Source organism: Meriones unguiculatus, chromosome 16 (genome assembly GCF_030254825.1).
Source record: "Meriones unguiculatus strain TT.TT164.6M chromosome 16, Bangor_MerUng_6.1, whole genome shotgun sequence".
NCBI classification, from domain to species: domain Eukaryota; kingdom Metazoa; phylum Chordata; class Mammalia; order Rodentia; family Muridae; genus Meriones; species Meriones unguiculatus.
The window spans coordinates 30,448,328-30,472,565 of NC_083363.1; the positions used below are offsets into that span (position 1 = coordinate 30,448,328).

The window sequence follows — 24,238 nt, forward strand, 5'->3', positions numbered from 1 at the left end:
AATCTCAAAACACATGCTCATAACTGCAAAACAAAATAAATATGTGTTTTTTAAGACCCTGGGGAGGGATGGCTTAGTGCTTAAGAACTTTGGCTGCTCTCCCAGAGGACCTGAGTTTGACTCCTTCCCCTCCCCCACACACGGTGACTCACAAGCATCTGTAGCTCCAGGTCTGGGGATCCAACACCCTCTTGTGGCCTCGACAGGCACTGCACTCATCCGATGTACAGGCATACACATAGGCAAAACACGCATACACATAAAATAAAAGTTAAAGGGGGGGGGGTGGGGGAGCAAGTATGGCGATTCATGCCTTTAATTCCAGCACGTGGGGGCTGGGAAAGGCAGAGGCAGGTGGAGCATTGTGAGTTCAAGGCTAGCCTGGTCTACCTAATGAGTTTTAGGCCAACTAGAATGACAAAACTAGAAGAGGAGGAGCCGAATGTCAGAATTGGCACCTCTAACCTCAGCGCTTGGGAGGTAGGGCAGCAGGACCCAGAGTTCGAGGTTATCCTTGAGGCCAAGTTGGCCAGAGTGTTTCACAAACAAACAAAAAACAAACAACAAAAGTCCACAAACGACAACCAACCAAACAAAAGGCTTTAGCAGGTAAGAGCACTGGGACCTTGGACGCACAGAAAGCCAGATGCTGTGATGAACAGGGGTCACCCCAGCACGCCTGCTGCAGAGGGAGGTGGAGGCAGGACCAGAGGCCTGAGGGGCAGGCGTCTTGGAGTACAGGAATAGCACAGCAGCCGAACCAAGTGATGCCAGGCCCTGCCTGGACGAGTGGGAATCTCTGCTCTCCGCCGGTGCACTGTGGTGCACACATATTACACACGCACACACACAGCAGCAGCAGCAGCAGCAGCAACAATAAAAAGCAGAGAAGAGAGCTGTTGCAGCCACCACACATCAGCTGGGCTTTGCTCAAACTAGCCCTTTGCTCAAACATAGTTGGTGCCGTCCAGAGCAGGAGTCCAAGTTTCTGAGCTGAGCAGCAGCTTCCTCCGCCCGACGGCAGTCTACCCCTCTAGGCTGAAGCCTCCGACGCTCTTTCCGGAGCCCATCATTCCTCCCCAAGGTTGCCCTCTGCTAGCCACCTCCCATCACCCAAATGCCCGGGGGGGGGGGGGGGTTCACAGACAGCCTTTCCTAGCTTCTGCTTATCATCTGCCTGCCGGGCTCTTTGAGGAGAGAGACTGTCTAGACCGTTCTGTATTTTAAGATCTCATCCGTGTCCTGCCTGCGGGACAGCCTCAATAAATTTTGAATGTGTGAGTGACTGGCCCGTTAGATTTCATTATTTATCTATGTTCCTTCTCTGGGGCCACGGTCGCTGTCGTATATTAATAACACCCTTTATTGGAGGCCTCTTAAATAATTAAGGTGCCTGGATGTGTCGAGAAGGACTCTCTCCCCATGGAGAGCTGCTCAGGGCAGAAGGGACTGGACCAAGTCCTTTCCTTTGGTGGGGATAGGGAAGGAGGATGTCCCCACGTAGACCAGGCTAGCCTAGAACACAGTGATCATCCATCCGCCTCTGCCTCCTGGGGGCCACTACAACCAGCTGGAGTAGGTTCTTTCGACAAGTCTTTTAAGTTGTGTGTGTGTGTGTGTGTGTGTGTGCGCACACACCGGAATTTGCAGATGTGTGTGGCAGCTGTTATTCCTCGGAGGCTGTCCCCCCTTAGTTCTTTAGAGAAGGTTATCTTTCTAGTCTGGGGCATCTGGAGTAGGCTGCACTGGAGAAGCCTCAGCAGGGAGGACTCCTGTCTGCCCTTCCAGTGCTGGGATTTCAAGCACGCACATGCCTGCTTTTTGTATTATTTGTTTTTGTAACGTGGTCTCTGGGCCTCAAACTCAGGTCCTCAGGCTTGTTAGCTCTTTACTTGAGGAAGCCATCGCCCCAGCCCCTCTCTGCCGGGTGCTAATTTTTGGTGTAACAGTTTATTACGCTTTGGTGGCTGTTTGGCCATCTGTTCTATGACACCTCCCCCCTCCCCCGCACCACCACCATGAGGTTCCCAGTACCAGCCTGGGTGTAAAGTAGAGGCTCAGTTAACACGGGTAAACCCTCTGTGTGCTCTGGGGTAGGGAAAGACACATGAGCCGGCTTGGGGTTCTCTCTGACACAGGAGCAGGATCAGGCCTGGGTTGGTGAGTGTAAGTGTGTGAGTGGATTGGCAGCTGCGGGGTGCGGTGGAGGCACGGCCGTAGGGAAGAGGTGAAGGTGGGTGGACAGATGCCGGGAGGGGGAGGACTTAGGAACCTTCCTCACACTCAGGCTGGCATGCTGAGCCCCTGCCCTCCCCTGGCACTCGCTTGTTCCTATCTTGGTGTTCACAGGAGCCCCAACTGTCAGAGAGCCATGCTTTATCCAGGGCACCCATTAGGCTCCGGCCCCTCCCCTCCCTGACAGACTCAGCCTGGTGATGGTTTCCAGGCCACCCTGGGGTCCCATCCCTCTTTCTGAGCATTTTATATTGAACTGAGTTCTGAGCAGAGCTTCCTTACTGTGTGTGTGTGGGGTGTGTATGTGTGGGGTGAGTGGAGGGGGCAGGGTGTGGAGGGGGAAGGGTTAAAGGGTAAAAGAAATGGTTAAAAGAAGAGGGGGCCCTGGCCCATGCACACTCAGAAGCCTGTTCTATCATCCTCTACTCATCCTTACAAAGGGATGAAGTTATCATCCTAGGTGAGATTCATACCAGGACCCCACAGTCCAAGGCCGCGTCCCTTCCCCAAGGCTCCGCTCTCTCCCACTGTGACTAAAATCTCTGGAACGGAGCCTCAGCCCTATGCTTCCCCTCCCCCACACTTACTCCCCAGCCCACTGTCTTCAGACTGTTCTTCTGGGAGGCCAGGAGCCTCAAGCTGTCATTGCCAGGCCTTTGCCCCTATGGGCCTTGGTCTGGGCTAGCCTTCTCTCCTGGGGCTGTCTTTTGAGACTTTTGACCTTTGTTTTAGGCTTCCTTCATGGCCAGGCCTCTTGCTCCATAAGCCAGATGTGGGTCAGATGTGTTTTACCAACATTCATCTGCCGTGGGCAGCTGGGCATTCTACCATCTTCAAGCCCAGGTGAGATGTCATCTGCTTTGTCCTGGCTTGAGGTGAGCGAGTAAGTAATCTCCACGGGACATGGGCCTCACACCTGGGAACAATCCTGTCCTCCCACAGGTTGTTCTCTGACCTCCACAGGCACACAGTGGGGTCCACCTCCCCCAGTAAATAAATAAATAAAGATGTCACCCATGTCTGAGATATAGCTCAGTGGCTGAGCTGATGCCTCACATGTTCTATTTTCAGAGGAGGAAAAGGAGGTGGGGGAGGAGGAGGAGGAGGTGATGGAACTCAGATCTTGGCAGCAAGTGCCTTTACCTGCTGAGCCATGGTGCCAGCCCCTTTGACTGTTTCAGAGATCAGGTGTTTACATGTAGTCCAAGGTGTCCTCAAGTTCTTAAGGCTTCCTGCCTCAGGCTCCTGAGCCGTCAGAGAACAGGCTGCCCCTCCCTGCCCCTCCCTCCTCTTCCTCTTCTGAGACAGGGTGTCAGGTAGCCCAGGCTGGCCTTTAACTCCTGGATTCTCCTGTTTCTGTCCCCAAGATGCAGGTGTGTCCCGCCCCCACCAGTCCAGCTCGGCTCTTCTTTTTAGTTTCCATCACCTTTACCATTTATTTATTTACTGTGGATGGTCACACGTGTGCTGTGGAAGCATGCGGAGGTCAGGGGAAGTGGGTTCTCTCCTCCCAGTACGCAGATCCCAGGGACTGAACTCAGGCTCAACTGAGGACCTTCACCTACCGAGCTGCCTGCCTAACCCCCCACCCCCTTACCTTGTTTTGGACAAGGTCATGCATGTTGAGACAGACCCAAGCTGCCCTAGAACTCTCTGTCCTCCTGCCTTGGTTCCAGAGAGGGTAACTGAATGATTGGTCCATTCTCTCTGCCCAGCTCAGACCCTTGCAGGACCCCCTTCCTCTGGAAGGCAGCCGGATCCTGAGTGTTCAGCAGTTCTACGAATTCCTCAAATCTCTGTTGCATGCATATATCTGATAGGACATTGTTAGTCATGTCTTCAAATACGCCATAAATGTGAGCATCCTCTGTGCTTTCTTTATCGTTATTATTTCCTTATACCGGTCTTGCTGCTGAGAGCTCTCGCTTATTTCTTTTCTTGGCCGCACACCGGTCCACTGCAGAACAACCTGAGGCCTCTCCTCTCTTGGACCGACACTTAGCACTACCCAGCTTACGGCCCTGAAGGCTTTGCCCATCTCCGTCTATTTCCGGGTCATAGAAGCAACTCCATTCTGACAGATGCCTCTGTGGCTGTCCAGCTCGACTTCTCCCCAAAGCAGGGAGTAGCCTGGCATAATCCGGGGGTCAATCCAGGTCCCAGGAAGGGGGTGGGGCCGGTGGGAGGACACGCCCACCACACCTTGGCTCGGCTACCTGGGGCAGCCAGCTTCATGCCTGCCTGGACCGTCCTGCTAGGATAATGGACCTTTCAGGCCAGGCAGGCACAAGGTTAGGCTGTCTTTCTAAAAAAAAAAAAATTTAGCATCATTTATTTATTTTATGTGGTGGTGGGGAGGACTCAAGTATGCAGGTCAGAGGAGAGTCATCTCTCTTCTTCCACCATTCGGTTTTGTGGGGATTGAACTCAGTTTATCAGGCTTGGCCGTAAGTGCCCTTACCTCACAGGCCATCTTGTCGGCCCTGTGTTCCTAAACTTTTGCTCCTGAGGCCAGGGGAGGGGGCCCGGCCCACGTGGGGGGACTTTGCTACCTGCCGAAGGGGCCTCTGGGTATAAACCAATGACGTGTGTGCGTGCACACGTGGGGGCTGTCAGCTCCCACTGCAGACAAGGTTCCCTTTGTCCGCTCTGCCCGGAGGTGCTGCAGAGGGGCCCCCGCGATTTTTTCCTCAGGGCGGCTCCGCCTCTCCCCGCTGCAAACCCGGCTTTACCTCATTCTGCCTGGAGAAGAGTCTCAGCTGGGGTCCCAGAAAGTCACTGTCTCAATATCGCTTCCGAGGCTCTCTCTACCTCAGTTTCCCTGCTGCACAGGTACCGGGGGTGGGGGTGGGGATCCGGCCCCACCTCCTCCTCTCACTGTAGCCCAGGCTGGCCTTGAAGTCAATGGCAGTCTTCCCCCTTCACCTCGTGAATGCTGGGATTACAGGCACGAGCTACCAGGTTAGCCCATGCCTCAGTTTCCCCGTCTGAGGAGTGAGGATACAGTATCTAACCCAGAGTTGTGGGGAATGAAAGACAATGCTTCTAGAGGCATCTGGCGCACAGTAGAGTCTCAATAAATGTTAATGCTTTTCTGAGGAATATTTTTTGAGACAGGGTCTCAAGCAGCCCGGAGTGGCCTAGGGCTATATGAACCATAATGCTCTTAGACTCCCGATCCTCCTGCCTCTCACGTGATGGGGTTTCAGGTACAGGCCACCACCCCAGGCTCAGTATTAACACGGATTACTGTTAGAACTGGTTTCATCCTTCCTTGTGGCTGGAGTGGACAGGTATGGAGGGTCCCCACATTCTTCCTCCCCCCCTCCGATTTCCTGTAGAATGTTTCCTAAGCCACGTGCTGGAAGTATCTGGAAAGCCCCAACAGCAACCGGAACCCTAGGCTAGGCAAGGGTTCTCAGAGGAGTTAGCTCCACCCTCCTGGAGCACCAGCGACCAGTGTGGACGGTCCGCTTTGTCTGAAGCGCCCTCTGCTGGCCGTGGGCAACAGGCCCTGGGACAGAGTGGCGAGTTCTGACAGAGTGTGGAACCAGAGTCAGCAGCAGGGCAGAAATGCCAAGACCAGTGTAAATTGCTGGTGCCAGCCATTAACGGGAGGTGGGGGGCACGGGCTGTGAAGAGCACTTGCTGCTCTCTCGGAGAGCTGGAGTCAGGTTCCCAGCACCCACATGGTGGCTCACAACCATCTCTAACTTAAGTTCCAGGGGGTGGGGCATGCCCTTTTCTGGCTTCTGCAAGTACCAGGTCCTTGCATACATGTAGGCAAGATGTTCATACACATAAAGTAATCTTTAAAAAATTAATAAAATAACCAGAGGCTATGTTTAAAAAGAAACAAACAGTAGGAGAGGAGATGGAGGCACGGAAGGCTTCCTGACAGCAACGGATGGAGGCAGAATGCTGGCAGCATCACATCTGTAATCTTAGCACAGAGGCAGAGGCGGGCTGAGTGGCCCGGCGGAGGCTGAGTTCCAGGAGAGCCAAGGCTATGTGGGAAGATCCTAACAAAAATGAAGAGCGAGATACTAAGCTCAACGATCCTAGCAACGCCCTCTGTTGTATACCATAGTTATGATGAAGGTTTCCATCACTCTGTGGAGGAACAGGAATTAAAAATAAGTAAATAAATAAACAAAACCCATTAAGATTCTAATTGAAGCAGGAGAAACTGTTTCAACTGCTGGGAAAACTGTCCTGGGTACAAAGCAGGGGGTGAGGCAAAGGGATGTTATCTTGCCCCTTTAGCATCCCAGTAAGCTGGCTGCCCCTGGGAAGAGCTATTAGAACAGATCTGCTTTCTGCGGGGACAGCGTAAGGGAGTTAGGTACTTGGCAGCTAAGACCCCTGAATTCTCCTGTGGGGCTGGGAGAGGGAAAAGGAGAGCAAAGGTGTTAGGAGGTCATGCCAGGTTAAACTGCTCTACAGGGGCCGTCCAGACACCACAGTGCCTTGGAGAGAGCACAGGGAAGGCACCCGCACTGCTGCCTGTCACGGTGAGCTGTGTGTGTGTGTGTGTGTGTGTGTGTTGCGTGCGTCTGTCTCCAAGTGGAGCCCGGTCCTCTCTCAATGGTGTGTGTGTCTGTGTGCGTACGGACAGACACAGAGTACTGAGGACCAGGTGGAGGAGTGGAGGCGCTGAGGTTTGGGGAGAAGGGTCGATGAGCCAAGGTTAGAAGCAAACAAGAGGACAGACAGAGGCCGGCAGGCCGCCCACCCCCTGCCCACCCCACAGCCGCAGTCACTGGAAAGCCCCAGCCCCTAGCATGGTGACTGTTAAACTTTTCTCCCTGTGGCTCCTCCCACTCCTACCAGCCCACCTGCTAGCTCCCCAGGAGGAGGGCCTGCAGGTGAGACCCGAGCAGGTGCCCCAGGGGCAGTAGTCAAAGGGGATGCCATTCCCGGACAGAACTCCCCTGGGGCTAATAGTTGAGCCACTTTTTTCCGATCCTCCTCGCTATCCAGGGTTTCCCCGGAACGGATTCCACCTTTTCCCAGCCAGAGCCACCTGCACTATGCCACTGCAGACACACGCACCACAGGGCACAAAAATCCGATGTGTCAGGATGCCCATCCAGGTGACGTGAGGGCTTCCTACCTGGGCAACATGCGTGGGGCAGCACACACGTAGCCACAACGGTGGAGGCCAACGTGACGAGCTGTATATACTCCCATATAAAACAGAGTGCCCAGCTGACAATGCCCTATCGGCAGGGCCTGGCATCGCGCCAGCCGGGAGAGGCGGATCACGCCTGCTCCTGATACAGGTTCACAGGCCTGGCTCCTGTCTTCAGCAGGCCCTCCAGCTCCAAGGGCACTCCCCTTCCTCGCCTTGGCGACACACACAGGGCCCGGTAAATAGAGGACTTTAATATTTCTGTGCTGGTCAAACGGAACACAGGTGGGGATACATGGGGAAGGCCGGGGGCCCCTTGCCTCTCAGGAGGGCAGCTCGTGTGGGGTGGGGAGAGGGGTTGGTGGTGAATGTGGGGTTCTCCCGGGAAACATCCAAGGAGTCTCTCTCGGGGAAGGGGCCTTGGTCAGGGTGCTCTGGGCACCCCTTACACCCAGTCCGTGGCCTTGAATTGTGGGTCCCCCATAGGGGGTCTGCGGAGTCTCAACGTTTCCAGCTCTTCTGCTGGAATCCACACTTCCAGCACGATGGGGGCTTGGTCCTATGGAGGTATCTGAAGAACCCCCGGAAAGCAGCCCAAGTTTGGGGGCAGGATTCTGCCCTCTCCCTTCTCCTTAGGCAGGGGAAGAGTGGAGGGGAAGTGGGTAGGACCCCTGGACCCTTGGGGAGGGGGAGGGAAGGAGAGGGTCTTGCCACCAACAGACACTGTAAACTTTGGTTTAAAACAATAACTTAAGTGAAGGGATGGCTTCCAGCCTGGGGCCAGGGGGCAGGGGCGGGGGTGGGGGCACTCGGGAGGCGACAAAGGAAAAAGCCAACAAAAAGTTTTGGTTTTTGCTTCCGGCATAAGAAAGGTCTTTGGTCATCCGTTTAACTGGGGGGGAGGGGACAGGAAGAGGTGCTGAGGGGAGAGGACCCCAGTGCGGGGTGGGGAGGGGACTGTAGGCTGGAGGTGAGCCTGGCTTTCTCTGTGCTGTGATGCTCAGGCCACAGAGGCCACCAATGCACACAGCCCTGAAGGTGGCCAGCACGGGGGTTCCTCAGCGCCCCCTCGAGTCAGGGCGCCACAGGAGCATCCAGCAAACAGGGTGGAGGTGGAGGCCTGCTTAGCCGGGTCCTGTCTCAGGTCAGGGGAGAAGGGCAGGACACAACTTGCTCCCCCCCAGCAGCTGAGGGGCGGGTCTGCTTGCCCCAGTGAGCTGGGAACTGGAGAACTAATTTTCACAGTTGGGAAGAGAAGGTAAGGGAAGACAACCAGGAAGGGTCCCTCTGGTCAGAAACCTCTGCCGCAGCCAGGACAGAGGGGTTGAAGGTCAGGGGTGTGAGGGTGGCTCAGCCCCGCCTGCGGGTCTCTTTCCCCGTGTGAAGGGGCCCTGGAGGGGGGCGCTGGTGGGAAAGGAGGGCCCTGCTGCTGGTGGTGGTTGGGGATACAGGGAGGGTCTGAGAGGGCCTGGGCCCTCCATGTCCTCTATGGGTCCCAGGCCAAGGGTTCTGTGTTCTCTTGGGGGCAGGAATATGCCTGCCTCCAGGCGTCTGTCAGTCAGTCAGGTGTCATGGGGAGCTGCTGGCCCAGATCTCCCCCCTCCCCCAGTCCGAGTCCCCGAAGTGCCTTGAGGTCGGAGGGGCTGTAGAGTGGGATGGGTGGGCCAGGGTCCGGATTGGGGGGGCAGGGTCTTGGCCTGCCCTACCTGCCCACCTAGCCCTTAGGACGTGTCCTCTACCGGGAGGTCCTCCTCCAGGTCCCTGTCTTCCGGAGGCCCCACAGTGCCGGGGTTGGGGGTCCCCAGGGGAGGTCCCGGCCGCCTGTCTTCCTCTGCCTCAGCAGGCTCCTCTTTTACTTGTACCTGGTGGCTGCATAGAAAGGGTGATGTGGACAGGTGGGTGCCAGGGCCTCCCCTTCCTCCCACAAACTCACCCAGAAGCCCGGAACCCTACTGGAATCCCACCATCTGAGGAGGGTGGGAGGGAGAGGAGGGAGGGAAGAGAGGGCTGTGGGGAGACCCACAGGAGTCCCAAGAAGCTAGAAGAGATCACATGTCCTTTGCACAGAGGCGTGGGACGGATGAGCTGCGCTCCGCCTGAGGGGCTTATGTACACTCACCTGTACTGAGGAGGGGAGAGGCGAGGGGGGCTACTGCTCCCATTGCTGGGCAGTGGTTCGCCAGGGGCACCCATGTCATCCTGGCTGAGGGGCAGAAGGCTGCTGGCTGAGCCAGGGTTCAGCATGCCGGGGCTGCTGAGGAGAGGGAAGCTGCTTTCTGCCAGGGCAGCCTGGAGCACACAGGGTAGAGTTATCAGTGGCTGCAAAGCTGGTCTGGCCTAGCAATGCCCGCCTTGGGGACTCCTACTTGGGGACAGAGGACGCTAGTCTGGTGGCTGAGGGGTGGGAGTCTGTGGCTGTACCAGGCCACTGGTCCTAAGCTCACCCTTCCCAAACCCGGGCTTGAAATCACACTGGCACAGGTTTGGAGTAAGGCAGAGGGACGAGGCCGAGAGTGGGGAGTGGTCTTCACCTTCCTGCGAACCTACCTCTCTCCTCTGGGGGAGGAGGCTGGGCAAAGCCAGGGGCTGGGGCAAATGGGAGCAGGGGGCTCAGTCACCTGGTAGCTGGCATTAAGTGCGCCATAACTGAGCCCGGAGATCATGTTTTTCACCAGAGTAGGACTCCTAGGAGAGGAAAGGCAACTTGGACTCACACACATGTCTACAGGAGACCTTCCCCAGGCCCAAAGCCAAGATGAGAGGGTGCACTCCACTCTCCCATTGCTCTAGGAGACGCTGCAGCTGGATCCACTTTTGCTCTCTCTGCTCTGTACTTAAAGCTCACAGCCCTGCAGGGAGCAGGGACTGCCAGCCTCGGAGCTGTCTGGGGCTAAGAACTGGAAAGCAGGGCCAGACTCCCAGAATTCCCTTTTCACAGGACATGGCCAACAGTTTCTCTCTCTGATCATTCTCTCATATTCTCCCCCTGCCAGGCACGTGCCTTTAATCCCATCACTAGGGAGGCAGAGGCAGGTGGATCTCTGAGTTTGAGGGCAGCCTGGTCTACAGAGTGAGTTTCATGACAGCCAGGGCCACACAGAGAAATCCTGTCTCAAAAAAAAAAAAAAAAAAAAAAAAAAAGGAAGGAAGAAAGGAAAGGAAGAGGGCCTCTTATAGCCCAGACTGGTTACTGAAGTGCCTATGTCGCTAAGAATGCCCTTGAACTCCTTATCCTTCAGCCTCTACTCAGCTTCTACTGTGCCATAGTGCCCATTTTTTTGAAGTCTGGCAAACGAAGCCTGATCTATAGCCTCTATGGCTCCTTGTACACAAGGTCCACTTTCTGGAACTCAGGGCAGTAGAGCCATGCGCTCAGACCTACCCCCGGGAGCACCACGTATCCAGCAGACTCTTCTGCCCCAGAAGCCAGAGGTGCTGGGGCAGCCGAGGCTCGGGGATGCCTCCCTCCCACAGAGCTCAGGGGTCACACAGTAGGGGAGAAGCAGAGATGCAACGGGGCCCAGGCTGGCAAGGAGATGGCACTACCAAGTGTGGGGTGCGGGCACATGGTAGGGCATTTAGCAGTCTCGCCCTGCAGCCGCTCCCCTGCACTCGCGCAGCAAGGCTATTGTTTGGGGAGAAGAAGCACTGAGTACCAAAGGCATCTTAACCTGCTTCAGGTCTTCCCTGAGGCAGGGGCCCGTGGCCAACGTGTGTAGACAAAAAGTGGGTGCTGGTGAGATGAGGGAGGTTTCTGACCTACTGTGCGGTTAAACAGAGCATAAGCCTGATGGGAGGCCTCATCTTGGACTCAGCTCTGCCATCAGCCTGCTGTCACCTCAGCCTACACCCCAGCTCTGGCCATGACTGCTGTGGCATCCATCTCTCTGACACCCTGTTCCCTTTGATTCTTCTCTTAGTCAGAAGTGAGAACAAAGATGTCAGAGCCCATCTCTGGGTTGTCAGTCACGCCCTTGCACCTTGCCGGTCTCCGCCACCCTTGACACCCAGATTCCCTTCTCGGGGTGGCATTGGGAGCCCAGGGTGTCCATGAGAAGCAGGAGCCAACCTGGCTCAGGCCAGGCTGGGAACAGCTCACTCGGCCAGGGCCCACATACCCGGTCATCTTTGGTGGTCTCCGCTTCTGATACTCCCGCTCATCCACGGTCCATACGGCCCCCTTCACGTTCTCCACGCGGACGAAGCACTTGTGCAGGCTGAGGTTGTGGCGCACAGCATTCTGGGGATGCAGCGAAAAGGGGTTTGCCTCCATTCCCGTGAACATACCCTGAGGATCCTCCCATGGTCCCACATCTCATGTCCCAGGCAATAACCACGTTCCTTCTTTCCAGGCTCTCACCGACCCTGCGGCCAGGAACTTCCCACTTCTGCCTCATCTTAGCCAATGTTGTCTCTAGACAGCATGGTGGCACATGCCTTTCATCCCAGCACTCGGGAAGCAGAGGCCAACTTGTTTATACAGGGAGTTCCAGGCCAGCCAGGACTACCGAAAAAGGCCCCGTCTCAAGGAAAGAAAAATGCTGCTGCCAATGAAACGAAACCGTGCCTTTCCCCATCCTCCCTGACCAAACACACCGACAGCAGGCATTCCTGGCTTCTGATTTTAAGATCGAACATGGACCCTGGAGGCTTAGAGAGGCTGGGACACCGTGCCTCAGGCACTTAAGGAACTCTGAGCTTGCAAATAACTTCTACAACTGTATCATGGTCTGGGGCGGGGTGGGGTGCGGGGAGCATGGCTTGGAGCTGTGGCTCTGAACAGACAGCTTCTTGGAAGCACATGTATACAGTGGAGCCTAATACATATATGTAGCTGCCAATCGCTGACTTGAAAAGACAACCTAAATGCACAGCTTCGAGAAAACAAGACAGGGTAAGTCAGCTCATCGCTACCACCTCCTCCTGACGACAGAACTTCAGAAATTGAGGTCACCTGGTTGGTAGGACACATGGGCGGGGGTGGGGGTTTTTGCTGGGCCCAATTCCCTTTGGAAGCCTGACTGAGGGCCCTGATCCACCCATCTCCTGTCCCCAGGTCCCTTGGTCCCACTTCCGTATTCTGCTCTCAGTTTTTCTCTCTCACGGCCCCAGCCCTGTCCCCATTACCTGTTCCCCACCAGCCTCCTCCAATCCCCCCCATCCCCGTCTCCTCTTTACATTTCTAAACGGGAAGAAAGCGGGCAAGGCGGGCACTGGGTGCCCCTGGAGATCCCCTCTCCCTCTCTCCCATCCAACTCTTGCCTCTTGCAACTGGCCCGATTTCATTACCAATTTTAATTTGCCTCTAATTAAATCCTGTGTATTTTTCCGACTCGCTTGCTAACCCACGAGGGAGGCGGGCGGCTGGAGTGGAATCTCACGGAGCGATAATTACAAAGGGCCTAATCACGCCGGGGCTCCTGCCTCGGAATAAATTTGCCCGCATTACGGGGCTCCGATCCTCCGCTTTGCAAATGAGAATGACCCCAATTTCCGAGGGTGGCCTCGCCGGGGCTTTTTTCCCTCGTTTCGAAGCCTGATTCGTGATGAGAGACTAATTCGTTACGCTGAAACATTAACGGCAATTTAAGGGGTCTGGCGGGGGCTGCGTAAACAAAAGGATGGGCCTGCAACGCAGGCCCTAGGAGGGGATGGACATGGGAGGGCTGCTGACGACCACCGACTTGGCAGATGGTAGCTCTGGCCCCAAGAAATGGCAGCTGGCTTGGCCCACACCCACTCCCAAGCCTGGATGCCCTGGGTCTAACGTAGGTGGCAGCGCCTATGGATGGGTTGGGGGTGGGGGGCAGAAAGGTTGGGGGTGGGGATTAAAAAAAAAAAAACTAAGTAGAGGGAGATGGGCTCAAGGAGACAGACGAAAGAAAGCACAGGCTATGCTTTCCCCTGCAGCATGAAGTTGACTGGCTGAAAAGAACTCTGAAAGTCAATGTCAAGCCAGCACAGTCTGACCTGACAGAGCAGGGTTGCATTCCTGAGTGACAGCGACAAGCCACACTGTATCTGGACCAGGTGTGTGTGGGAGGGATGAAACAGAGGCCGAGGGTGAGTAATTGGATCATTTGTTTTAGCATGGCCACTTAGAAGCTAAGGGAGTAAGTCAGGCACCGTTTCCTTTAATCCCAGCACTCCGGGAGGCAGAGGCAGGCAGATCGCTTTGAGTTTGAGGCCAGCCTGATCTACAAAGCAAGACCAGGACGGCCAAGTAGAGTAGAAGGGCCAATACTTGGCTGTCACGAAAACAAAACAAAATGAAAACAACAACAACAAAACAAACAAAAAAGGAGCTAAGAAAGAGAGCCGAACCAGCTCCCACATAGAAATCAGGCTCTATGTTGTGTTAAACTTCAGGTGAATGGACTGTATCATTTGAAGAGTTTGCCATCTGACCTGGCCTGAACATGGAAGCTCCTAGAACAAGACGCTGGCTCCAAAAGGGGGCAGGACTGTGGTTGCCAGGAAGTGACATCACTCATAACCAATCAGAGCGGCTGGCCCAGCCACACAGTCTCTCTCAGCTTTTGGAGCTTGGCATAGGAAAGGGAAGATGATGTGACAGGCCCTTCTAGTAGCCCTATGTACATTAGCAAGGTAGAAAAGGCTGGACAAATGCAGACCCCGCCTTGGCAGTGCTCTGGTCCTCCCTTCCCCAGGCCTCCGTCACAGGCATTGAGAGCCGGTCACAGTGAAAGAGGTGGCGTTTTTTTTCCTGCAGTTTTCCCACTGGCCAGCAGGGGGACCCGAGAGCCAGAGATACAATTAGGCTTCTGGAACTCCTGAAGGGGCCAATACTCCCTTCCCCCTTCTCCTAAATTTAGAGAACCAACTTCCTACCTTGCTGCACAGTGTAAGGCACACGCGTATGTGCACGCATACCCTAACTTGACTATAGCGTGGTTTACTGTCCCAGCCCTCATCCCATTTTCCTAGGGTCTTGGATTTCTCTGGTCTCTTAGGAAAATGCTTAGGGCTGAAAGTGTTAAATGACTTGACTAACTGGAGAGATCTCCCTGCCACTGGTGGGCTGCGTGGTGTGTGGGTGCCCATTCGTGTTCCTGGGAATGGACCACGGGCCTCAATCTGTCCATGCACACCAGGGCCAGGGCCCCAACTTCACACAAGCCTTCAGTTAGGGGTCTCCATGAAGTACCTGTGGATTCACCCCAGGACCTGCCAGGAGGCGGAGCATCATCCACTCCCGAGGCCCTGTCTAACAGGGCTGAATTCTTCATACCATACAGGAGAGAAGTAATCTCTTCTCATTGAAGAGACAGCACAAGGCCGGCCAAGGTCATTCAAAGGAAGTAACTGTTTGTGCCTACTGTACACAGGGCTGGGTTCCATGCCCAGAGCTGCCCAACTGTGTGGTGAAGCACACTTAAAAACCTGGCACTCAGGAAGGTGGAGGCAGGTGATCACGCGAACCCACGTTTTTCACACCAGCCTGGGCCAGAAGGCAAGTCCCAGGTTTACAAGAAGGAGGTTCTGAACGCTCGGCAGTTCCTGCCCTGGGGAAGAGGGTGTGTGTCTGTGCGTGTGTGAGGCCCTGGTGGGCTAGTTCTGCAGGACTGCTGAGAAAGACAAACTGTTGGGCAGCCTTGGTGTAATGGGACGTGGAGGTTTAGAGGAAGCCAGGACGAGGGGAGGTAGGGCAGGCCTCACCTTCCAGGTGGCAGTGTTTCTTCGGAAGTAGGCGAACATCCTGGTGAACCAATTGTAGATCTCATTTAGAGTCAGCTGCCTATCCGGAGTTTCCAGAATGGCCTGCAGGCAAAGACAGGGCAAAGAGGCCCTCAGCCTAGCTCTGGAGATCCTCAGACCCTTCAGTACAGCCCTTGACGTGCCCGTAAGGACGGGTGTGTGGACCAGAGGACGGACGGCAGGTTGGGTGTCCCAGCAAGGCTAAGGAGCTGACAGGGGCTGAGGGTATCCGGAGTCTAGTCTAGTCCAGGGGCTGTGCATGTGCATGGGGAACATGGGACCTCTTCTGGGCTGGGTGTGAGGGGGAGAGAGGGCTTCCCCCATCTAAGAGGAGGGAGCTCAGAAGCACTACTGTCGAGGTGGCTGGGAATTTGTCCTTATTTGGGCAAAGTGCAGCCCGGGCGCGTGTGAGAGAAGGCACACCTGTAGGAAGTGCCATAGAACAGAGAGACACCCTGTAAGAGCGTGTCCGTGTGCTCCTGAGTACCATGTGAGCGTTAATGAGAAGGGCATGGACAGGAAAGAAGACCCAGAAGGGTGTGGAGGCTAAGTGAGTGTGTGCAGAAATGAGTGTGACACTGGATATGGACAGGAAAAGCTAATGGGAAGACAAACTGCAGGCAAACTAGGCCACAGCTTGAGGGAGAAAGGCGGGACGAGAGGGTCCTGGGACTCTCTGGGAAGTAGGGACCTCATGGTCAGGTACTGGGAGGCCTGGGTGCAGCGGCCTCACCAGCCCCACCCCATCCTGCCTTGCACCCTTACCTGGCGGATAAGGGAGGCGTAGGTGAAGGGCGGCCTGACATCGGCGTTCTTGTAGAACTCGTGATTCTGGGCCAGCTCTGGGGGAGACAGGCAGAGGGTGAGGCAGCAGATGGGGAACCTGCCTGGGGGCTGCCCCTCCCACAGCAGCCTCACCTGAGGAGATGGGGGAGCAGAATTTATCACTGCTTCTCCTGCGGGCAGGGCCGCCGCCGTGTAAGGAGGCAGAGCCCAGGCCGGGGGGCCGCAGGGGTGTGACAGGGGCAGCGGCTGAAGTTGGGGGGTGCACGAGGCCATCAGGGAATGGGTCTGCAGAGACGGTCACCTTGGAGAACGAGGAGGGAGAACAGGGAATGGGTTCAGCTGTGAGCAATGGGAGCGGGCGGTCCCCAAAGGCCAGGAGTACACTGTGTGTGAGGGCTGGGGGGGATGCCGGGAAGTCGGGGCACTCACTGGCTGGCTGAAGGGCTTGGGCTCTGAAGGCCGCATGTGCAGATGTGCCATCATAGCCTGAAGCCGCTCACTCTCCTTGGCGAGCTGTGGAAAGGCACAGTAAGGGGTAGACCGTGGCTCCTTCTCCCCTGCAGCCCATCCTTCACCACAGTCCTCCTCACGGGAAAGCCCCAGTACACACACACACACACACACACACACACTCACCTCCCTCTCATTCACACACTTCCTCTCTCCCTCCCACACACACTTGCCTCTCTCATTCATACACCTCTCCCTCCCTCCCTCTTAAACACACACACACACACACACACACACACACACACACACACACACACACACGGTGTGGGGGGGGCATCTGTTCCCCCTGTGTCTCACTTCTGAAAACTTCCTCTTGCCTCAGCCATTCTTGGCCCTGCTGGCCTTCCACACCCTAGGGTCCAGCTATGACGCTCTCCCCCTTTCTCTAGCCAGAGTTCTAGGCTCACTCTTCACTGCCTACACTGTCAACATGCCCCTTCTCCCCACGGGAGGCAGAATCGGAGGCTGAACAACACTTTGCCTGCCTGGTTCACTACTGAAGAGGTATGTGGAAATGGATGAATGATTCACTTCCTCCATTCATAAATTTGATGCATCTTTTACAACTACCCTCTCTCCACAGGGCACCCTGTTGGGAGCCAGAGACGGTTAAGCACGGATGGCTGACTGAGTGACTCTCTTAAGGACTTGGTGCAGGAGCCAGGGCATCTGGTTCTAGGCCCACTCCCTCCTTTCACTGGAACTTATTCAGGTTCCCTATACCTGTGGCACTCGAAGATGCTATCGTGCGGGCTGACTACTCGGAGGACTCCTTGAGCCACCTCAATGACTTCGGAAGCCCGCCACGCAGCAGGCCTGTACATCAGCCGCTCGCATTACTCTTGTTTTCACATAGCAGAGAAAAATGCCTCCCTGCCTACACGGCCTCAGACTCAGCTCACACTCACAACTCCTCGGTTCTCACGTCACACTATGGTAACTAAGACCTAGGGAGCACAGGATGCTGGCTCTGACCACGGCACCCTCCCAGCACCCTCCCTGCCGTGTCCGGCAAGGCTGAGTCCCCTGGGTGGTCCTCCCTGCACACCCTCAGGCCACACCTGGATCTCCAGCTGTTGGACCACCTGCATCTGCACGCGGCACTGGGCCGTGCTCCGGTCATCCAAAGCGTGTTCTGTGTTGAGGTGTCTTAGAGAGGAGGGGGGCAGGGAAGAGAGTGAGCCCTGGGGCTCCCTACTTCACCTCTCCAACCCATCCTCCAACCCATCCTGGCAGCCAGCCCTTAGCCAGAAAAAGCAGACAGAACAAGAGATACAAAGAAGAGAAAGGGGTGGGACAAAAGGGAGGGGGGCGCAATTGAGGAAGCTTTCTCCTCAGCCTCCTTTGATGTCTTAGCTAAAACCGGGCTACAGAGAGATCTAATTGCAAATGAACTAATTAAGTAAACCTCTGACGAAGCGTGAAAACAATTTGTTTGACCCTGATGCTGCAAGGGTCCAGGAGCCGGCGGAGTTAATCAGTCACTGACAGAGCTTTGGCACTGTGGTGGCAGCTGGCCGCCTGCTGCCAGCCGCCTGTCTGCCTCCCACCCTGCCTATCCCCGGCCGGCCGTCTTAGGCCATCACTCTCCAGGATGTGGAGATGGGCTTCTCTGACACCCCTGTTCTGGAGTGGAAGGATGTTGGGTGGGTGGGGGGGGTGGGGGGGTAGCTGCCAGGGGGAACGTGGGAGGAAGGGAAAGCGGTGAAAGAGCTAGGCCACCCCATAGCTCAGTTCAGCTCTGACACTGGGACCCCTGGAGCAGGCTGGACAGAGAGGGTTCCCTTCAGCGGAGGGGGCTGGGGGAGACCTACTTGATAAACTGGCCCAGGTCCTCACACAGGGTCTCACAGCCCGGCCACTTGCATTCTCCATGTCCATAAAGGGGGTGGGAACTCGGGCTCTCCTCGTGGGAGGAGCTGGAAGGGCAGGGAAGAGGTAATGGTCAGGGCCCAGAATGTCCTCTCTCCAGCAGCCCTGGGCCCAGCTACTGGTTTCCCGTTCTGTGTGCCAAAGGAGAAGCGGCGAACTCCTGGGTACCCAAACCCTAGCCCCTCCCTCCTCTCAGTTTGGGGGTCCAGGTGCTACCCCCTAGGGCCATCCATACCTGTCTCTCCGAGATGCGAGCACAGTGGGCTGTCCGTTGGGTAAGGGGTGGTGGGAGAGGGGTGGGGAGACCTTGGGGGGGCTGGCGAACGAGGTAGCAGTGGCAGCCGCGCTGGGGAGGTCCAGCCCCTCCTGCCTGACGCTGTCCTCAGCAGGCTGCCCTGGGGCACCCTCGCCTTTCCACAGCTGAGGCAGGTCTGTCGGGCACACGGCTGCTGCGGGAGACAGAGGCAGACTGGCTGGCTGGGAGCACAACAAGGGGCCTGGGCCTTCCCGGGGGCTTGGTGAGAGCTGTGGGGTTGGGGGCGGGGCGGGGCGTCGCTCACCTTGCGGGAGGGCCTGGAGGGGCCCTGAGGCTTGGCTAGGCTGCAGGCTGACCAGCCCCTGCCTCTGCAGGTTGAGCAAGTGCTGTTGCTGTAACTGTTGCATCTGCAGGAGCTGCTGCTGAAAGGCCAGCTGCTTGTTCCCCAGAGCCTGGGGGGGAGCCCGAGGGGGTGGGCAGAGAGGGGTGCCGTTGGCCTCGGCCGTGCCATCTGGTCCCCACGCTGCCGCCACCCCCTCCCAGGGCCTGTCAGCCCCTGGAGCTGTCGTGGTGGCGTCTGCAGCTGCAGCTTCTCTGCTCCCGGCCCAGCTTCCATAGGGCTGCATCTCGCAGTAAACACACGCATGCACGCACGCACGCACACGCGCAAACACACACAGCCAGACCCAGACACGCAGCACGACGCCCTCCCTCTCCCCCCCTCCTCCTCGGCGGCAGCTTCTGCTATGCACGCCGCGGCTGTGAGCTTGGATGGGTGGGGGGGTGGGGGGGCTCTCCTCACGGTGATGGATGAGCCTGTCAGATCTGGGGACCACTCCCACCCAGAGGAGACCCTTCCCACATGGCCAGGGGCCCGTTCTTCTGGGGTGGGAACGCTTTCACACACACACCCCCATCCCATCCTAGCTTGCTTTTTCAGACACAGTGCTAACAAAGTGGATGAGACATGACCCGGAATACGTCCCGGAACAGTGACATCACCACCACTGCCCAGACACAGGCTCCTGCACATGCGCCCCCCGCCCCTCCCCGCTCCGCTCTTCACACAGGCCCTGACAAGTCAGGCTGTTGGCAAGTTTTCTGAGCCCAGAGAGCCAAGCATGTCCTGGATGTTTGGGAGGCAAGGCTATCTGCCTTCCTGCCCTGGAGGGGTGGGCTGCTGTATATTAAAGATGGCAAGCCACTGAGGCAGGAGGCTAGGCAGCCGAGAGAGTCAAAAGCAGATCTGTGGCCACTGAAAGCACACTGGGCAGGAGGGAGGGCTGGCAGAGCAGCCTTCTGGGAAGGGGCAACCAGGAAGCGGGGCTGCAGTCTGGTCAGGGAGGAGACATGTCTGGGACAGGAGGGACCTGACGGAGGAGCACTGTGACAGAAGGTGGAGCAGAAGGCTGGCGGGGGGTTATGAGAGTAAACGGGTGAGGCTGTACAAGGCACCACGAGACAGGGCAGAAGCTAGGGCAGGCGAAGGCTCGGGAGGTATACTGCCGAGGGTCCTCAGGATGGGACCACCGGGACATAAGCAAAGGCCACCAGGCACACCCAGTGACTTGCATACACTCCTACACACGTGTGCGGAGGCAACGCAATTTGAGGCAAGGAGAGAAAGGACAGGTAGGGATGAAGGGTTGGAGGCATGTGACTCTCACCCCTAGCTTCCTTCTTGTACCCTCCCCTCCCCTCCCAACTTTCTTCTGGTTTCCTATCATTCCCTGAAGGCCGTTCTTTCCTATCAGAAGGAGAAGGCTGCAGGTGCTGGAGCCAGAGCCCTGGGCTGAGGGGGGTGGGGAGGGCGACGACGACATCACCACACTGGGCAGGGCTGGGCAGCCACTCACCTCTTTGGGCTGCTGCTTTCCAGCCTGCTGCTGGGTGAGGAGCTGCAGGTGGAGCTGCTCTTGCTGCTTCTTGTAATATTCCTGCAGCTGAGGGAACAAGGTGAGGGGGGCAGCTTCCGGAAGCTGCAAGAGGCAAACCCGGCAGAGACCTAATCTCTTCAGCATGTCACAGAGTGCGTGTGCGTGTGTGTGTGTGTGTGTGTGTGTGTATGTGTGTGTGTGTGTATGTGTGTGTGTGTGCTTGTGTGTGTGTGTTGGGAGGCACGGTGTTCCAAGACTGCACCCTGCCCCTCCAGAGTTCTCAAGACACAAGGGGGGCCAGCACGTGGGAAGGGAGGGTGGGAAGAGGCCTGAGAAGATCCCGCAGCCCTGGAGGAATGCAGATCCCGTCTGGCCTGGGCGGTCTCTCTGGTTTCTGCCACGGCCTAGGTCCTCAGTGAAGGCTCGAGGAGGGAGTGACGGGCGCTGTCCCCTCCCCGGGGGCTAGACTCACCTGCTGGAGCATGAGAGCCTGCTGCTGCTGTAGCAGGGCCTGCAGCTGGGGAGGCGACAGGATCTGCTGCATCTGCTGGGGGGTTAGCATCTGCTGCGACATCATGGCCACAGACACAGGCACCTGTGGGGGTCGCCCCGTCCGTGAGTCAGAGCGCCGAGCCGGTGCACCTGCCTGGGCTCTGCCACCGACGGCGCTGTGCCCCACAGCGCTGTCTCTGGACGCGTGTTGACCCTGTTCTCTGATAAAAGCTAACTAGCTAGGGTATGAACTTCTTCAGGGTACTAGCGGATTAACAGTGGTCCGGGGCTGGCGTGTAGCAGTGGCCCGTAAGAACGGCTGTGATCTCGGGATGAGTGGTCCCGGATGGAGGAGATTGGACGGCACTGGAACAGGCCCACCTTTCCTGGGCCACTGGGCTACTTCCGGCCCTCAACATGTTTGAGACTGCCGGCCAAGGTGAGTCTGCTCAGGAGAGCAGCCGAGAGACAGAATCCAAAGTTGCCTGCTCGCTGGACACAGTGGTGGGCTGCCTGGAACCCCAGCACGAGGGCAGATCCCATGAGTCTGACGTCAGCCTGGGGATGCAGCAGATTCCGGGCCAGCCTGAGCTACACGGAGAGACCCTGTCTTCCCCAAAGCCTCACGCCTGACATGATCACGCTCCGGCGTGAGTCCACCTGGCCCCTCTCTGAATACAAGTGTTCCTGACACACACGGCCCTCCAGAGCAAGAGGCCCAGAGAGCCCACGCCGCTGGGACCACTGGTGAGTGTGTGCACGCGTGAAGTCATTATCTACAGCGGACCAGAGAGCATGCTAGGCCAGCAGCCATAGAGTTACTCGCCCTCTGTAGGGCGCTACTGTCCTCAAACAGGAGACACAGGAGTTGGGCTACAAAAAAAAAAAAACCTCAGGATTCTTGAAGCCCAAGCAGAGCAGCTGCCTGATCCTGTTAGCACTCTCTAGGAGCTGCCGAGGATTCACCTATAGTAAAATGGTTCAGAGAAAAAACAATGACATCATGGTTTTTCCACAGCCCCACCTTCCCTGAGCTCCCTCACTCACAGCAAGGCAGTTTAAGAAAAATAAAATAAAACAAAAAGTTACACAGCCCTACAGTGGCAGAGACGGTCTGTTCCCTGGACCGCTTGGAGAGCCCCGCATGCACCACTAATTTCTCGCTCCCTGGCCCTGATGGAGGACCTGGCTCACAACAGGTGCTCAATTAAGTACTAGACAGAAATGTCTTCCCCAACCGATGAAACGTTTCACTGTAGGCCCTAAGACCCAGAGGGAGGGGAAGGGAATGGCCTGTCAGGAAGCCAGGTCAGCAAGCAGGTCCTGGGTGGACCCTCCCCTCAACCCCAGCCTGGCCCGTGGGGCAGGGAAGAAGGAATTGCTTCCCTCTCCAACCTGGGATCCCCCCACCCCTGGAGGTCTCAATGCTCCCCAATTCTTCTCCCTACCCAGAACCAGAGCCTGGGGTCTACCTGAGTTTTCCCAGTCCTTCCATCCCAGATCTGTGCTGAAGCCCCCAGTTATGGTAACAACCCAGCTTTCAGTCTCAGACTTTGCATGAAGTCTCAGGTGGTGGGGAAACACTCGTGGGCTTTCGTTTTCAGGTTCCACTTTTTACCATCAGAGAGACCATATGGCTATGAACTCTTGTCTACAAAGGTCAGGTGCTCCACCGCAGGCAGGCCTAGAGGTGTAAGGATGGCAGACAGGGACCAGGCTAATCTGACTTGAAGGGGCCTCGTGGCTGAGATCTCAGGGTGACTGTCCTCTTGAAGCTTTCACCCCAAGGCTGGGGATCCAGCTCTCCTGGTAGAGGTAGCACTGGGAAAGCCTGGGGTTGAACCTCAGTAACTGCATAAAGTCAGGTGTGGTGGCCAAGCATTAGAAAAGTGGACGCAGGAGGATCATGAGTTCAAGGGTAACTGGACTATATATTGAGTTTGAGGACATCCTGGGCTACATGAGACACTGATCCAGATTGTGGTGATGATGATGGTGGTGATGATTTCTCACTTAGCCATGGGGTCGTGGCACAAGCCTTTAATCCCAGCACTCTGGAGGCAAAGGCAGGTGGATCTCTGTGAGTTTGAGGCCAGCCTGGTCTACAAAGGAAGTTCCAGGACAGCCAGGGCTACACAGAGAAACCTGTCTTGAAAAACCATAAACAAGTAAGTGAAAAGAAATGGCGATTACCATCAATCCTGGGAACCTAGGTCACCTAACTCAGCAACTCTGGGCTGGGCTTCCCCATGAGAAGAAAGAAAGGACCTCCATAGTTCCTGCTCAGAGTTGAGGTACTTACAGCCTCAGTCCCCTGAGCTGGTACCCACCTGCTTTTTAGGCACCTCTCAGCAGACACAGGACCTAGTACCATTGTCTGACCCAGCACTCGGCCCTCTCAGCCTGCAGGCCAACCCCTCGGCAGCCTAGCCTTCTAGAGACCCTTTCTGGGTGAGGTTTCCTCCTCCTCCTCCTCTTCTGTTTTTCAAGGCAGGGTTTCTCTGTGTAGCCCTGGCTTCCCTGGAACTGGCTCTGTAAGCCAAGCTGGCCTTGAACTCAAGAGATCCACTCTGCCTCAAAGTACTGAGCTTAAAGTCATGCACTTTAAGCTCACCGCAGACCAGTTTATTCTTTTTCTTTTAAAAATATAATTTTTTTTTTACCATCATCATCATTAGTGTGTGTGTGTTTGAGAGAGAGAGAGAGAGAGACCCCCACCAAGGAAAACTTTTGGGAGCTGGGTTCTCTTCCCTGCCATGAGTTTTAGGGGCTGGAACCCAGGCTTGTGTGGCAGCCATATTTCCACACTGAGCTATCTCCCTGGCCTTCATCACTATTCTTTGAAAAAAATCACTAATCCTCATCTGGCTCCTGGGATTGACACATCTTCACTTCTTGGCCTCATGAAAGAGATAATGAAGCCGCTGCTGACTGAGTAGGTGCCAGGCAGGTGGCTGAGCCCTTTAACATGCCCTATACCCCTGTATGTCCAGAGCAATCACTGAGTCGTATCCATCATCTCCACTTATACAGCGGAAGCCAGGCAACCTGCCCCAACCCCAAAAGGATAAGAGCAGAGTGGGGAATGAAGGGCATTTCAGGGGCCACTTAGGACAACTCGCCAGGAAGGACCCTTGTTATCACCACAGCAAGAACTGAACAAGAAGCAGGAGAGAGGGCAGGCAGACACACCAGGATGTGATTGACTGATGGCAGAAACCAGCAAAGGACATGGCCCGTTCTTCCTTGGGGATTTCTGACTTGGAGGCAGGGGAACAGAAGAGGCGACCTTAGAAGGCATTCCTGGCCCCCTTGTGTCGTCACTTGGCTGAGCAAGTGGCTGCAGGAGCCTCAGCA

General features: G+C 56.2%; 1 protein-coding gene across 3 annotated transcripts in view; it reads right to left on the reverse strand.

Annotated features, from left to right (window-relative positions):
- Window positions 1–7,603: 7,603 nt before the first annotated feature.
- The window catches only part of Foxp4 (forkhead box P4), a 54,449-nt gene continuing 37,814 nt past the window's right edge, over window positions 7,604–24,238 (reverse strand). The window contains exons 4-17 of one of the 3 annotated variants that reach the window (XM_021637284.2): window positions 20,862–20,984; window positions 20,369–20,455; window positions 18,817–18,964; window positions 18,492–18,702; window positions 18,199–18,303; window positions 17,446–17,533; window positions 16,304–16,387; window positions 16,007–16,175; window positions 15,854–15,930; window positions 15,050–15,151; window positions 11,488–11,609; window positions 9,988–10,054; window positions 9,489–9,658; window positions 7,604–9,238 (exon numbers count right to left, since the gene is read on the reverse strand). In XM_021637284.2, the coding sequence (XP_021492959.1) occupies window positions 9,091–9,238; window positions 9,489–9,658; window positions 9,988–10,054; window positions 11,488–11,609; window positions 15,050–15,151; window positions 15,854–15,930; window positions 16,007–16,175; window positions 16,304–16,387; window positions 17,446–17,533; window positions 18,199–18,303; window positions 18,492–18,702; window positions 18,817–18,964; window positions 20,369–20,455; window positions 20,862–20,984 (1,701 nt within the window). In that variant the 3' untranslated portion in view covers window positions 7,604–9,090. Of the gene's footprint in view, window positions 9,239–9,488; window positions 9,659–9,987; window positions 10,055–11,487; window positions 11,610–15,049; window positions 15,152–15,853; window positions 15,931–16,006; window positions 16,176–16,303; window positions 16,388–17,445; window positions 17,534–18,198; window positions 18,304–18,491; window positions 18,706–18,816; window positions 18,965–20,368; window positions 20,492–20,861; window positions 20,985–24,238 lie in introns of all 3 variants that reach the window. The other 2 variants (XM_021637281.2, XM_021637283.2) reach the window with 2 other exon arrangements.